This window comes from Sander vitreus, chromosome 4 (assembly GCF_031162955.1).
Source record: "Sander vitreus isolate 19-12246 chromosome 4, sanVit1, whole genome shotgun sequence".
Lineage (NCBI taxonomy): Eukaryota > Metazoa > Chordata > Actinopteri > Perciformes > Percidae > Sander > Sander vitreus.
The window spans coordinates 16201505-16217804 of record NC_135858.1 but is presented as its reverse complement, the minus strand read 5'-3'; the positions used below and the strand labels follow the sequence as shown (position 1 = coordinate 16217804).

The following is a 16300-nucleotide window of genomic DNA, read 5'->3' as shown; positions in this document are numbered from 1 at the left end:
TGTTCTACAAAGACCCTGAAACTTCAAGACTCTTTAACTATCTTTAGCCATCTGACGGGTTACTTTTTCAGTAATGGTGAAAATGCATACATTTACAGCTTACAACAAAAGTGGCTTTATTAGGAGGTAAGCATTTCCTCTAATCCAGTAGGTATTTCCTCTAATCCGGGAGGAGAGTGTTTAAATAAACCACTATGCAGGCTGAGGGTCACAGAATGAGGTAAACACCAGCTTGGCTGTCTGCATATTTTTTACTCACACAATCTAACACTTAGTCAGGCCGTAGGAAACACACCTTCACAGGTAACAGGTGTGAAGTCAAATCCATAGGTTCCTACAATCAAGACCATCAGCAGTAGATCAAAATGATTTTTCTAATGGACCTCCAGATGATGCGGCTGGATGTGATTTATTCATCCTGCGCAACTCTGTACGGGTTGTCCTGCACCCGCGCACCAAGCCAATTGATGGCGAGCTGGTGCTGATCACCGGATCAGGTGGCGGCCTGGTTCGTCTCTTTGCTCAGGAGTTCACCAAGCATGGGGCAGAGGTGGTGCTGTGGGACATCAATGGCACTTTCAACGAGCAGACAGCCAAGCTGGTGCGTGAGATGGGGGGTAAGGCGCACACCTAAACGGTGGATGTGACCAACAAGGAGGATGTGTATCGCAATGCAGAGCTTGTGCGAAAGGACCTGGGCCGGGACGTTACAATGCTGGTGAACAACGCTGGAGTGGTGGCTGGGGAGCGCATGTTAGACTGTCCCGATGAACTGATAGAGAGGACCATGAAAGTCAACTGCCATGCCCTCTTCTGGGTGAGAACTCTTAAGTCAATATGAAATGTGTTAAAGACATTTCACCAATCACACCTAAGTGTTGAATATGAGTGGTGAAACATCCTTAAGACTAGACAGGAAGTACAGCTGCCCTTGACTTATTAATAGCAGTACATTTTGTTATGTTAACTCAGTACAGGTACTTAGGATAAAAACTCTTATTAATCTGTTAAAAAGGTGGCACACTATTAAACAGGGTTTGTTTGTCTGTGCAGCTTCATGTTTTATTAAACTATCATTCTGAAGCCATCCATAGTGCATGAGTAGTGTTTAGCAGCAAATCACATATACATTATACAATCAACACAATGAACAACACTTGTGGGTGGAATTCAATCATTGTCTTGCTTGTCTTGTAGGCCTATATAAGCGAATAAACAATACTCATGCTTTGGCAGAAACACGTCAGCAATGGTATTTAATCAAATGTAAAGCTGCACACACATTGATTGCATTGATGGTGGGCCACCTTCATTAGTAAGCATTATTTAATGTCTCAAAATTAAATCTGCCCTGTTTTGTAGGTGGCACACTTTCTAAATCAAACACAGATCATGATTTAGCATTGGCTGAAAGTTAGAGAGCTGGAAATTAAGCTTTTGAATTCCACAATGTACACATCTTGTTAGCATCAGATGTTATACAGAGCAGGTTATTGTGAAGTGTGACACATGACGTGTAAAATGTATTGCGTTAACAGCTTTATCCTCATTACACTATGGACTACACAGTAGGATTCCCACATAAATCCTCTTGATATGAAGCTGCTCGAGCAACATAAGCTTCCTCCTCAATGAGTAACATTTAAGTCACTATAAGTCGTATGAACCCTGCATGGGTTGTTGTCTCATAATAACTTTCTGCAATCTAACAATGTATGTGTGTGTGCGTATGTGTGTACCTCAGACAGTGAAGGCCTTCCTCCCTCAGATGAAGGCCCAGAATCATGGACACATTATCACCATCGCCAGCATCCTTGGTCTCTTCAGCACAGCTTGTGTCGAGGTGAACCAGAGAGGGAGAAACATCCCCGTAACACTAAGATACGGCAGCTTTACTGCAGTCTTTCACACACTTCTCTGTTAGCAAACTAAGTGACATGTTCAAATACAGAATGCTATTTTGTATCTTTTCTTTTTTTATATATATTTTTGTATTTGAATCAAATACATATCACAAAATAGCATTCTTTTGTAGTTCTGGAAAGTCACAAATAATTGTGTAAATATTCAATAATTGTAAAGAAACTGTGAACAAGTTTTGATTTTTTGTTTGAGACAGGGTTACTGTGCCAGTAAGTTTGCTGCAGTCGGCTTCCACGAGTCTCTGGCCCATGAGCTGCTGACTGAGGAGTTTGAAGGAGTGAAGACTACTCTTGTGTGCCCCTATATCGTGGACACAGGCATGTTTGAAGGCTGCAAGATACGGTATGTCAACAGAATTATCACATAGTACTGCTTAATTCAATCACATCCACTGGATTTACTAGAATCTGGATGGAGTGATTTAGACCCAACCAACAAAGAGACACACCAAATATCCATCATTCTGTTCTTTGCTTAAAAAAAAGGTGCTTTTCAACTCCAGTATTAAAGACTTCCTGGCTTGTCTCCGTTTTTCTAGGTTTAGTTGTATAATGTATTTTCTCATAAAGGGTTTATTGCAGTAATTGTTCTGAACGATTCTGTTCATATGCTAAACTAAATCCCTTTCTACTACTGTACAACAAAAATGCAGATCAGGAATATGGGTATGTTTGCTGGGCATTCTGGCTGCTTATGTATGAGTTTGCTGTCAAAACGCTGCAGCAACTCATAAGTGACAGCCTGTTTATCCTTTCGTGCCACTAATAGGGAGGAAGTGGAACTGCTCCTACCCCCTCTGGAGCCCCAGTACTGTGTTGAGCAGGCCATGAATGGCATCCTGATAGACCAACCATTAGTGTGCATCCCTCGCCTCACATACCTGCCTTTTCTTTGCAGAGTGTAAATACAAAGCTACACCTTCATATTAACCAGAGACTACCAGGCCCGGATTGGCTAATCCGGAGCACCGGGAAAATTTCCGGTGGGCCGGTCTGTTTTTTTGGCCGCGAGGGCCGTTGTTGTCATGGCACTGGGTTGAAATATGGATGCTGTCCCTAGGCTGCCTGCACTCACAGCAGCCGTACTTTTTTATTTATTATTTTACCGCAGTCCCACTCTTTTTATTTATTATTTTACCGCAGTCCCACTCTTTTTTATATAATTTATTTTCTCGCAGAGTGCAGCCTGCAGGTTAATGATGACGTAATTATCTTTTGACTCCCTAGCCCCCCCCCCGACACGGCACCTTGCAAATTGCTCAAAATAAAGAAAGTCAGATAAAAATGGATAACAGGAAGCGCAAAGGCGGCGCTGAAAAGGCCAGAATAAAAAAAAAGAAAGCTTTGGAAACTGACGCGGCCAAAAAAACAAATGAAGACGCCGAGGCCGGTAAATAAGCTAACGTTAAGGTAGTTAGGAGCAGTGCAAGATGCTAGCGACCGTGCAAAATACCGTTCATGTATCAAACATTTTCTTGTAGCTCTTCAGCAGCAGCAGCCGCCGCCTCTAGTCCGGTTTGCTGCTAACAGTGAAGAGCAAGGCCCAGTAACGTTACCAAGCTCCACTCATGAGCCCAACACACCAGAATGGGCAGGTAGGATTGTCATTCAGAAGAACTAATAGTAATAAAGAGCCTTGCTCAATGCAAAATGCCCTGAGATAATTAATGATACCTGATGATTCAGCAATACATTAATGAAACTGACTTGATTTGAAAGCTTTGTAAAAAGGGGATATTTGTGGTGAGAAATAAATGTAAAAAAATTCATTTAGTGTCAGAAACAGAGCCAGGACCCAGTTGTGAGGAGACTAATGCTCTCACTGTGAAAGACTAAGCTGCTGTTGTACCATATTGTGTGAATAAGCAAATATTATCACTGAAAAAAAATGCTTTTCTTACTTAGTAGCTTACTTGTTTCCAGTTTAAATATTTAAATATTTTTAATTCAAGATACATTTACTAGACAAGTGAAATGGCATAAGAAATTGTCTTGTTTTCTCTAAATAAATAAAAATTAAGTGATTTTTGTTTTTTTGTTGTTGCTTAAAACAAGCTAAATCTAAAACAGGTGCTTACCCCATTGGCAGATAATGTAGCTTGTTTTAAGCAAAAAAATCACTTCATTTTGAGGTGTTTTTTCATACTTGTTTAGTAAATGCATCTTGATGTAAGATGCTTTTTTAGATATTTGGACTGGAAACGAGACAAAAATACTAAGTAAGAAAAGCTTTTTTTTTTTTTTTTGCAGTGATCACATTAGTTACAATATAACAACTTTCTATGCCCAAGTGTTACTAGTGACCCTTTATGTTTTTAATCAAACGATAGTGAATATACAAAGCCCACGATTGAAAGGGAATAGGATAAAAGTAATATGAATTAAGTCTGCATATTTAGCCATTTGGAAATTTTCATTTTATTTTAATCTTTTATTTTTTATTTTGTTTTATATATTTGTTTTTGTTAGATTTTTTTCTTCATTTCAATGTTTGGATATTTATGAATACTAATTCTTAAAGAAAATAGATTCTGATACTGTCGTGTTATTTACTGTTCTAATAAATCTTCACTGTGAAGTAATACTTAGGCTACTGTTTTTGCACTGAATTGTAAATTATGTTTTTCAAAAATATACTGAATTACAAGGCTGTAGAGAACAGTGCGCCTATTGCAGACTTATATTCTGAGGTTTTAATTACATTATTTTAATATAGTCAGTCGTTAACTAAAGTGGGCCGGTCTAAGGCATGAAACTCCAGGGCTGAAAATGAGTCCCATCCATCCCCAATCCGGCCCTGGAGACTACACTGTTTTTTTGTGCACTACCATTGCGTAGCAACTGATATACCATTTATGTTCCTTTTCAGATTGTTGCCATGGGAATCCAATGTGGTTACGTATCGTTTCATGGGGTCCGACATGTACCCCTTCATTGACACCAGGAAGAAACAAATGTCTAATACCCCCGTTACGGTTGCATAACCATACCTACGTACAGTTAAGACAACTTTTGGGAGTCAAAACCTTAACATTTATATCAAATTTTCTTTGCAAAAAATTTTTTTAAAAAAAATTTAAAAAAATCCTCCTGCTTGTTTGGACAGCAGTGGGCCAAACTGCCCAGCTATACAGACAGGATTCAATAACATACAGATGATCTGAAGTCATGCAAAGGCCAGTCGGAGGGGGCTTTAGATCTTTAGACTGATCATTCAGAAGTGTGAAATAGATGACGACTCAGCCAAGTGGTCATCAGCACTCCAAAAACATTTAAATAATGTTCAGATGAAGTTAAAAGTCCCTTCAAACTGTTTTCACCAATGCCATAATAAAATACAGTGACTAAATGCTGGACTGGCCAAAAGGGGAATAGGAGTGTCTTTAATATCTGTAAATTAATAATTTACCAGACTATTGTGCTGTATTATGTTAATCTAAAATAAAATAATTGCAAACCACTACTCTAAACACACTCTTGCGTGCTTGTGTTCCTGTAAACTTCACAAGACATGTAGCAAAAAGAGGCTGATAAGGCATAATGAAATGATGCTAGCAGTAAATATTACCATCCGGTTTTGAGTTAAAACGGGATTGAAAAAGTATAATTACCATGAATTCTTTCAGAAACGTGCTTTGTTTTTTTTTTATATTTTTCACTTTTCTCACCAATTCCTTTTCAGTGGCCAATTTTGGAGCTACTGCACTTTCGCCCTCTATCTTGTGTATTATGCATGTGTCAATTGATGCGCACATATAGTTTTAACAAGTGTGGCTAATCTGAAAAGACAGCAGTGATGAATAGACTAAGGATGAGACTAATGATCAAGTCTTTCCTACAGCATAAAGCAAGAATGTAGTTTAGAATGTCTTAAGTCAAAACGTCCCAGAATGAGCTCATGTTTGGCCACTCAAATAAATAGGGAAAACGGCAAACTTTTGCATAAAAATAAAGATGTACATGTTGCTTGATTTTAGCAGATACATTCTGAAATGTATGTGGTTTTTGTTTTCATTTTTTTCCCCTCAAATTTCAGAGGAATCTGAATTAGGATTTGATAAGCAGAATCCCCATCAGAATTGATCAAATGTAAACAACACAGACGCTTGCATTGGACCCTAGAGCTGAGCAATATTTGATATTTCAAATTATATTTCATAAAATCAAACCGCATTTTAATACTATTTATAGTCAGCACTCATTTATCAACAGCCATGAAATTAATTTACATTCCAGTTTCATTGTTGGAGTACGCCATTCTAGGGCTGGATTCAAACAGCCTACCTAAGCACAAGGGACTCATAGGAAAGGATGCATGCATGCATGTAATCCAGTGATTACTTTTTTTTAAGTAGCTATAATTGACTTTTTTCTATATTGACTGAATTCTTTATTGAAAAGAAATTGTTGGTAGCACTGTAAACAGATACACAAGTAGTTCTGAAGGATAACTTAAATAACTCATCTTGTTAGGTTTTACATGTGTTAGAATCTTTCATTTGGAAACCAGAAAGGTATAAAATGCTCACACAATAGGATTAAGTCATCATCAAGATATGATACCACTGAAAGTAAATAAATTATATTTAATTATCGCACAGCCCTAGATAACCTACACTTTTAAGTTATATATTCTGCCATTAGCAGGTAAAGAAAAAGACAAAATAACAGAGGGCTTTGTTTTGTGCATATAAGCACGTAACTTTAATTACCATGGGGAGCGGAAAGAGAGATGGGAGGTTGACAAAAAGGGAGGAAAAGGGAGTATCAGGGAAACTGACGCAACAGGGAAATGTCCCTGCCACACAGAGCAGAGACAACGTCACATTACATCACACGCTACATTTAGTCACAAGTTTTTCCCAGCCCTACATGGTAATGTCAATAACACTTCACTTGTGGTTGTTGATATAAAGCACTCTAGGAAAATCAACAGAGGTTCGCCAGCTGCACCCTAGACAAAAAGATGGGGTCCTAACCTGCTTAATGAACCACCTCAGCAGGGGATAAAACATAAAACACTTAAAAACAAGAATAAGAAGGTCTCACAGAGAGGAAACAAGTTATAGGCAAAACAGAACAGAATTCACAGTTAATTGCTCGATTCCCCCCCCCCCCCAAAAGTAAACTCCCAACTCACTGACTAGGATGCAGCTACTTCTTCTACCAAGCAACAAAATAAATACTGTGAACAATTAAACAACATCAAGGGGAAGAAGCTATTTTTTTCCTATCAATCTTGTTTAACTGTGAACATTTTGGAACGATGAATATGAACAGTGACGGTTTAGAGCCTACAGTGCCCAAAGCTTCCTGTAGCCTTCTAAAACTAAGAACACAGTGTCTGAGTTTTCTCTAGTGCTTTTACAGACAACCAAACCTGATGATCTAAACAGTGCCATCCAGGGTCTGTGTCAATGTGCTTGAGTTAGCCTGTTTGAGGTGCAAGTCACCGTCGATTTCCTGCTTGCCACACCTGTGGAAAACAAGTCACACATAGTGTCACTGTTTCACTGTCGATCAGTCCCAAACTTTAAAATTTAAGCAAAAGCGACGCCTTCCGTTCAGAAAATGAATAGATTATCTCCTAAGGTTCCCTAGGAAACAGGCAGCACTTGGAAAATTAGTAGAGAGCACAAGTGACAAACGTCTTCAGAACAAGCCATTTTACACTGATTGAAGTGTTTAAATGAGGCATTTATATTTCTGATTACTCACTATGATTATTAGCGGAATGAAAGGCTTATTGTAAACACAGCCATAAGTACGTGGAGAGACAGCGTTTGTCACAACTCACCGGGAGATGGGTCCATTCCCTGTCCTTTCACTTAACTGCTGGTCCAACTCCGAGAGCAACTTTAGTATATTCAATGCAGCCTGTAGAGGTGAAGAACAGTGCAGGTTATTGGAGTGACCATTTTTAAGAGGCAACGGATACTCCATTAAGTACAACCCTGTACAGCCAAGCTGCATTGTCTTGGTAGTAGATATTCTTCAACAAAAAGGACTCTGTGTCCAGAAGGCAGCCAACGTACGGCTCCCATTTTGGGACCTTTGAAGACTTTCCCTACCATTCTAAGGAAACAAACGAAGTCATATTGGCTGTGCTTTGTTCTGTTCAAGAGCAGTGAAAGGGACTGTGGACAAAATAGGCCTTTATTGATATATTTAGGAGCAGAAAATGCATTGCAGGAATTACAGCATATGACACTGTATAAAATACTCCTTCCTGCTTTGTTTTCATTGGATGTTATTGTGAGCGACAATACATATGCTGCAATTTTGACATTTCATTAAGCACCTTGTCACCACGCTAAACATGTTTCAACTTTGTTTCATTAAGTAACTTAAAGGGATACTACACCGATTAGCATTAAGCTTTGTATCAGTAGAAACCCGGTACTATTTTCGAATGACCGTCCCTCCCTCATGTCCCCCTGAGACGAGAGATCTCTGTATTGCGTGTCTGGAAAAAAAACCTCTGACGCAAATCGTCATTTTGCGTCATCGGAGGCATTTTTGCTGAGAGGCTATGAACTACAGCCAGTAGTAAGAGCTAGTTCTGCATGTTTTTCAACTCGTCCATAGGGAGTGGGACCTCACTCTCAGAATTTCCAAATAGTGCCATCTTGAAGCTAAGCTAACAGGCTATTGCTCTGTGGAGAAAGCTGAGTAATTAATTCATACTTTAGTAGGCTAACCACGATGGCAGGAGGTACTTTTGAAGATGATATGGCAGAAGGGGATTTTGAAGAGCTGGTGCACGAATCCAATGCTCGTGGCTACCTGTACGAGCCGCAATACAGAGGCGGCCGGAGCAGCTGCTGCAGTAGAATGTAAAATGTTTGTCTGGCAAAGACTTTTTCAGCAGCAACCTTGCAATTATGTGCATTCAAACTACCGCACGTGTACCACCGGGATACGTTGGTACAGATCGGAGAATATGCAGGAAACTTTATTACGGACGGAATACTTGACGAACTACGCGACGAGGGCAGGAGAGCAGATTGGGTAAGACTCGTGGAGGTGGGCTGTATATGTTAACACGGACTGGTGCAGAAATGCAGTGCTTGTATCCAACTACTGCTCACCGCTGGTGGAGTTTGTAACTGTTAAATTGCGACTATTCTACATTTCATATATTTTAAATGGTAACACCACTTGAGCCACGGTGAAACGTTGTTTTGTTTCACTACATGCAGGTATATGGTTGAAATGACAATAAAACCCACTTGACTGCCCTCTGTAACTGGTAAGCGTGGCTTGGGAGTGGCCTCGTAGGGAAGCGAGGCAAGTGCATTCTGAGAGTTGTTGTATGAGCTAAAAATACATTTTCTGGCTTTTCTCGGTCTAGAAGGCACCAACTTCTAAAAAAAAAATTCACATTTCTACTACATAAATGAGCCAATTTAAATACATATTCATCTTTCCAGTGGTGAAATATCCCTTTAACATGGTCATGCAAGGACTGATACTGTTAAAGGTTTGTGCCACTTATTTTCAGCATTTTGTTTCTATTGGTTTGTACCTGAGGCATCCAAATACTTCCAAATTTTGGCTGGAAGGTTGAATAGCATTTTAGTGTTTTGACAGATACATTCTAGACATAAGCTTGTTAAAAGCTACAGTTGGTAACTTTCATAAAAAATAGCGTTTTGTCATATTTGCTCAAACTTTCACTATATCCTGACAGCACTATATGTATCAGACCATCTTAAAAAAAAAAATAATAATAATTATCACATTCATCTGCCTCCTTCTGGTGCTCCTAGCAGAAGGAAAACAACCAATCCGAGGTGAGGAGTCTCTAACGCAGTGTCAATGACCACTCATGAACTGCAGTCAAACTGTAAAACTAGGAAGGACTGATGAAAAAAATTTTTAGTGTATTTTTTAGCTGTAAAAGGAGAAAGTTTGTTCTAGCTGGTGGGCCAGGGGCGAAGCTTGGTTTTGGCTTGACTGTTTTCAACATGTTGGCCAGGTCACTACATTAGAGGGTCCTCGGCTCCGATTGTTTGTTTTTTTTCCTTTTTCGGGGGCACTAGGGGGAGGCAGAGGAACATGATTATTTTCACAGACAATCTGCCTAATGTCATACTGTCAGGATTCAGTGACAGTTTCAGCAAATATGTTAAAATTACACACTGAACCTTTAAACCATTTTGTAGTAAAAAAAAAAATAAAAAAAAATACTCACCATATCATGACAGGATTCTACATCTTTCCCAATCCCATGACTGATGAGCGGTGGGTGGGAGGAGCAGTTTATTAGTGACACAAACTCATTCTTATTGTTTTTGGGGAAATCTTTGTATTCCACCTGCAAGCAAATACAATATTTCAATGAATCTTGACCTTTTTGTAGTTTAAATCAAATGCATACTAGCCTTATTAAATTCGCTGAAGCAGAGCATGCTGTCAGTTACCTGCAGGTTCTGCACCGATGCAAGAAAGCTCAGCTGTTCTGAAGGCCTGGTGAGGGGTCCGTGGGGCAGTTGGTTCAGATTATTTTTGTTCTTTAGGATAGTCTCAGCAGTCGGTGATGTCCCTGCGTATAGCAGCTCATTGGCAATCATGGCAGTGATCGGGGCCTTGCCTGGGTTGGGTACAGTTCGACTGTAGTCCTTGGCCTGGGATGCTTGGCAGACCCCGACTGCTTGAGCCACCTCAGGGACCATGGGCAGAATACCTGCAGGTAGCTGCTGGTGGCTCAAGTAAGGCAGGCGGAAGTCCTCCTCCTTGGAACCTTCAAAGTAAAAGCACATTTGTGAAGGGCGCATTAGCACAACCGAAATAACACAGTAAATTACACAATATGACCACTGCCAAATAGTTGAGTCCAGTAGATGTAGTGACACTTACTCAATGCCACCTCCTCTACAGAGCCAGGTTCAAAGAAGGTCACTTTGCGCCCATCACCAGGTTTTTTCAGTGGGGTCTATATATAAATATATAATAAATCAAAAACAATAGATGTACATGAAGGAATACAGGTTAGTCACAGATATCAAATCTTTCTTGTCTGCCATGTTTACAAGACTTGCTTGATAAAAGGTGTAGCAGTACCTTTTCATCAGTTTTGAGTGCCGGTTTAGGGGGCTGAGGTTGAGGCACTTTATATCCCAAGAGCTCCAGCATTCTCTCTGCTGCGTTCCTCTTGGCCACCTTCTTACTAGGTCCCATTCCCTCTGCAGTCTGGCCGTACACTGTCACCTGTACCAGAACACATGCAGCAAACAGAGAAGACAAATAACTGAATGGGTGAGAAATTAAGAAAGGCAAAGGAAAGCAGAAACAGATGTTGCATAAGTCACGCTAAGGGCATGCCTCCATTGCTGTTGAATCACCTGCATGACGAACTCTCTGCGCCGAGGTAAACCTCGTTCTGTCACCATGCTGTACTCCGGTTCCTTCTCCTTCTTGGCCTGCTGGATCTGAGCCAGGCGGCTGATGGGATTCATCCCCTGGCCGTATTCTGGGCTGGTCTGCAGCTGTTGGCGTGACAGGTTAATCATCACTTCATGAAGAGTCTTTAGGTCTGTACTGATTATTGTTATTGCAGCTCACTGGTCACATTACCTTGATAATGGATTTGGTTTTCTTTTTGATGCGTGGCAGCGTCTTTTCCACACTGGGTATATGGGGTAGCCTCTTCAACTCCCCCAGCACCGCTGCTGCTGCCAGCTTCTTGGCAATCTTTTTACTCTTTCCTTCGCCCTCTCCAGTAAACTCCCCAACTGCAACACGCACGACAAAACTCTTCATATGGGGAGGGCCTTCTTCTTTTAAAACCTGGAAAACAACAGTGACAAATTGTGATGTAGAGGAGCATTCATGTTCTATAATTAAACTAGATGCGAATCTGGGCTGAGTCGTACATTTTGTCTACATATCACTGAACTGATGTATTTCCATTAATATCTATAATAAGAAATGTATAAATCACCTCAAAGTTGACAGGTAAGTTGCGTTTCAGTGCAATTTCAAACACTTGACTGATTTCTGATTTGTTGAGGTTTTCCTCCTCGGGTTCTCCATTCATCTGTCAAGAGCAGAAAGCATATTAAAGAAAGAAAAGCTGTAAGTCTAACCAAATTACACACAGGCTTTCTAGCACTTTTTCATCCTGATTTTATTCTCACCACTGGCAACTGTTGCAATATTGGCTCCTTGTGCAGGACTTTCAGGGCCTTGGCAGCAGCCTCATGTTTGGCCAACTGCCGTGTGCGTCCCTTCCCAATAAACTGCTGGCCTCCGATGGAAAGCTCCATGTGGTATAACATTGGTCCCACTGGAGGAAATGGGTAATAGTACCTGGGCCAAAAAAAAACAAAAATCAAATTCAACATTTGTTTCATCGGACAAAATGGAAGAATGTCCTCTTTACTCATTTCCAAGTAAAGGAAACTCACTGTTGCATAGAACGCTGGTAAGGTCCTGGAGCTCGGACGTTGTAATTGAAGTTTGGTGGTCTCATCCCAGGGTATGGGTCGATCGGTTTATACATAGGCTTTTTACCAAGCTTCATACATAGTGCATTTAACTCCATGGTATGTGTCATGCCATCTGCTGTTAAGGCCAACACAAAGAAACCAACAGACCAAAGATAAAACTATGTATGAAAAACTATTTTCTGTTAAGTGTTACCAAACGTTAGAAAAAGATTGCGACAGGGCCAGTGGGAAGAGCCCACCTGGGTTCTTGCCTGTGTTGCGGGGTGTCCTCACGGTGGGCTTGGGAAGTGTTGTCTCAGCAAGGGCCGATGCAGCAGCGGAATGCTGGGCTTTCTTGATGCTGGTCCCCTCTGCCTCCCAGTGCTGATCTCCCAGTGTGAGCCTAACTGAGAAAATCTGACAGACGCAGGAGACAGGAAATAAAATAGATTTTCCGAATAGCATAGCATGAACTTGACGAAAGAAGACAAAAGCACAGTTTGTCTGTAAAAATTGCTCTCAAAGTACCTTGGAGTGAGCTGGTCCTTGCTCACACAGCAGCTTATACTCAGGTTGAATCTTGTTAAAACGGGCCATCTCATTCACCAAACACATGGGGGTCTTCTCTTTAGGGTTTGCCATGTTAGATACTGTGACAAAACAAAAAGAAGCTCTGAAATACTCACAACTAAGCAAATGGACATGATCATGAACACAAAAACAAAGGGCCGCGCCTAGTGCCAAAGTCTGACACCAACTACACAAAGAGTCTGATGAAGATGTGCAGGGCTTGATAAAACTTTGAAAACAAGAAGCATACAATCCTTAACATTTCAAATGAGGTGACTGTGGCATACAGAGAGCCCTCCATACACAGTACAATATGGGGGAGGGGTTTCAAATACAAAGTGTGAATCTAACAAAATACCCACTGTATACTTTTGCAATTGATATTTACAACCATAAATGTTAGTGGTTAAATAAAAGGTAATTTATTGTGCACAAAAACATAAATGAACAGCAACAATGAAAAATACGGGTTTTTTAAAGAAACAAATACAAAAAACAAACCTGAGGTGGTATTGTAGGGAGTGGCTGAGCCCGCGGGGAGAGCGGAGCTCCTGATGGGCTGGCTGGCGCTCTCCGAGGGTAGGGTGCCTGAAGCACAGGGGATGCTGTAGCCAGGCTGTGGTTGTCCCAGCTGCAGTGGGGCAGAGGCAGCAGGCATGGGGCTAGCCGGACACTGAAACTGGAGCTGGGACATCCTCGTTGGTCTAGCTTGGTCAATCGTAGGCTAAGGGTCAAGATAAGAACTTTGTAGTGCAGCAATGGTGAATGCCAAAGTGGGAGGAACTGTTGATTGAGCAGGTCTGACTGTAAGCTCTGCCTGGAGAGTGAAGATATGAGATATGTAACTATGATGTGCCCTTTTTTTTTTTTTATATATACATATAAAGCAAATTGCATACTTTTATATTCATCTAAAAATGTCACTGTCACAGATACTGGAGCCCCCAGCACCCAATGGGCAAGACGAAGAGTACTCCTTGGGCAGGTTGCCTGACAAACAAAAACAACCACATTCACATCTATGGAAAATGTAGTTTCCCAGTCACTGACCCTGCATGTGTATGGATTGTGGGAAGGAACCCATGTAGAGATGGGGAGAACATGCAAAATTGAACAGAAAGGCCCCAGCAGGCAGGGTCAGGTTTGAAACCAGCCCCTTTCTGCCGTTAGGCAACACTGCTAACCACTGAGCTTTGCACCCTCAAATTCAACTTTACACCTTGCACCGGATACATTTTGCACCTTTAAGTGATTATGATTGTTAAACTGAAAATAAGCCTATATGAATTTAATACGTTTGACATTTTGCGAAGAATATGTTGCCTTACAGGTAAGATTTAAGACAATAATCCACTGACACAATGTTCTAGATTGTTTGGCTATAGTAAAAAGCACAATGCAGTCCAGAAGAAAGGCTCAATATAAAGCAGTTATCTTACTATATGACAAAAGCAGGATGTGTATAATAACATTAAACATTTTTCTGTTGAGCTCTGGTTTCTGCACTGCTGCCTTTGGTCAAAATTACAGAATATTTCTACCCTTCCCTTTGTGCAAAATGACACATGACGACAACATTTCTTTACAATAATCCATCTGTGGCAATAGTGAGAAAACTCATTATAAAAAAGGAGTTATTAGTTTGACTGTGCCTTTTCCACATTAATGAATGTACAACAAGTGTACAACACATTTGTATTTACTTAAGCATTAACAACATTCATGAAGGTCTTAGAATACTGTATATTTGGCCCGTAAAAATGCACATCATAGGTAGAGATTTGTACAGGGTCCCAACGCAGGACTGGTGCCATGTGTATATCATATACACATGGCACCAGTCAGGCCACAGAAAGACGGTTTTCACTCCCCAGGGCAAACACTAATTTCGTAAAACACACAGAGGGAATAAAACCTGGAATTCTTTACCACTGTTATCGACTAAATTAACACAGATCAATGTTTAAAAAAGCAAATAAATGAACACCTTTGAACATCATATTTGGAGAATGCTATATATTTGGGGATTTGTAGTTTTTTGCTGGGTACCAGTTGAGTCATCAGTGTAAGCTTAAATTCATATACAGACATTAGTTTAAGTTTTTGTCAGTCATATTTTTCTTATGTTTGTCATATATGCTGACTGTAATGTTTAATGTATGTTTTTAAACGTGGGCCCCATGAACACTAGCTGTGCCATTAAGCACAGCTAATGGGGGTCCTATAATAAACTAAAGTAAAAACATTACAAGAGGCAAGTTTATTTATCACCCACAGCCAACAAAAACGTGGACAACCAAATAATGTACTGTGACGTGTTAACAGAGCAAAGCCGACTTTAACCCCACCACTATTATCCTGGCTTAGATTGTTTCCCCACCAACATTTTGCGATACCTTGCTTGTCAATAAAGAATGCTGCTGATCCAAAAACTTTCAAATTATTTTGTTCTCATCCAGGGTGCACGGTTAGGAGGTGTGAACCACAGCCTGGGTGTCGTGGGGCCCTTGGAGCCTTCACTGTGGTTTGATTAAAATTCCCATGCACTGATTTTAACATGTACCTCATGTTACCAAATGTTATTTACTGTCTATAGAAATTAACTAACTTGTTAATAAAAATTCAACTAAGAAATGTGATTTGAATGAGTTTGTAAAGATTAACCGGTGGCAAGCTAGCTAGCTGCTCCAATACGGAGCTCCAACCGCTTGCAAATATGCATAAACGAGAATGTCTCTCACATCTTCGGGCTTGTATATGTCCTAATGATTTGACCATCTTTGTGAAAAGGTCTATATAGCAGCAATTATTGTCAGTGGGACATTAAAGAGCTCTAAATTAAAATCAGGCCGATGGGTAACGTTAGCTATGCGAGCTTTCCTATACAACACGTTAGATGGGATGGACATAATAAGACCGCCTATGTAAAACAAACCCCAACACTTAAATGGCTGTAGCAAAGGTGTCTTCACGAATATACATTATCAATTCATTAGCAGCAGTACTTGACACTAGTTTATTACCCAATAGTTACTTAAACGTATCACAATAATTCTCAGTCTGGGAACAGCCGGTGAAATTGCTAGCTAGCTAATGTTAGCTAACCCCGACCCTCGACAAGTCACTGCACAAAATAAACCTCACCTCTTCGTTCCTTTGGTTCAGTTTTTAAGTTACTCCATAGTACAAGTTGCTTTGCTATCGTTTGCTTTTGTTAATGGCCAGTTTCAAGAGTCAGTCTATGCTGTTTTTATATCAAAATGCGGGCGGTGAGGAGGTGGACATTGGGAGAACAGGGCAAACACTAAAGAGAATGGCCCTATCTTGATTCTCTCTTCAGGAAGTGGCATCGACAAAGAGGAAGTACTTCCAAAA

General features: G+C 40.4%; 2 protein-coding genes across 7 annotated transcripts; one reads left to right on the top strand and one right to left on the bottom strand.

Annotated features, from left to right (window-relative positions):
- The first annotated feature begins 365 nt into the window (after positions 1-365).
- Positions 366-4914, top strand: rdh20 (retinol dehydrogenase 20). The gene is given in 6 exon segments (XM_078247469.1): positions 366-411; positions 414-817; positions 1745-1843; positions 2120-2265; positions 2692-2823; positions 4792-4914. Coding segments are annotated over 6 exon segments (942 nt in total). The 3' UTR covers positions 4907-4914.
- A 1684-nt stretch (positions 4915-6598) lies between these two features.
- On the bottom strand, positions 6599-16264 carry stau1 (staufen double-stranded RNA binding protein 1). Of its 6 annotated transcripts, XM_078248675.1 has the most exons (16): positions 16070-16264; positions 13825-13915; positions 13427-13742; positions 12884-13005; positions 12616-12772; positions 12335-12491; positions 12065-12236; positions 11869-11964; positions 11502-11714; positions 11270-11413; positions 10989-11135; positions 10785-10860; positions 10349-10668; positions 10120-10242; positions 7720-7799; positions 6599-7398 (listed from the first exon to the last, which is right to left on the bottom strand). In XM_078248675.1, the coding sequence occupies exons 3-16, from the start codon at positions 13617-13619 to the stop codon at positions 7311-7313; spliced, it is 2088 nt and encodes a 695-aa protein (XP_078104801.1). In that variant the 5' UTR covers positions 13620-13742; positions 13825-13915; positions 16070-16264; the 3' UTR covers positions 6599-7310. The 6 variants fall into 6 exon arrangements, with proteins under 6 accessions (XP_078104801.1, XP_078104800.1, XP_078104803.1 ...); XM_078248674.1 differs by lacking the exon at positions 13825-13915; XM_078248677.1 differs by lacking the exon at positions 13825-13915 and having other exon boundaries at positions 12335-12488.
- Between the last annotated feature and the right edge of the window lie 36 nt (positions 16265-16300).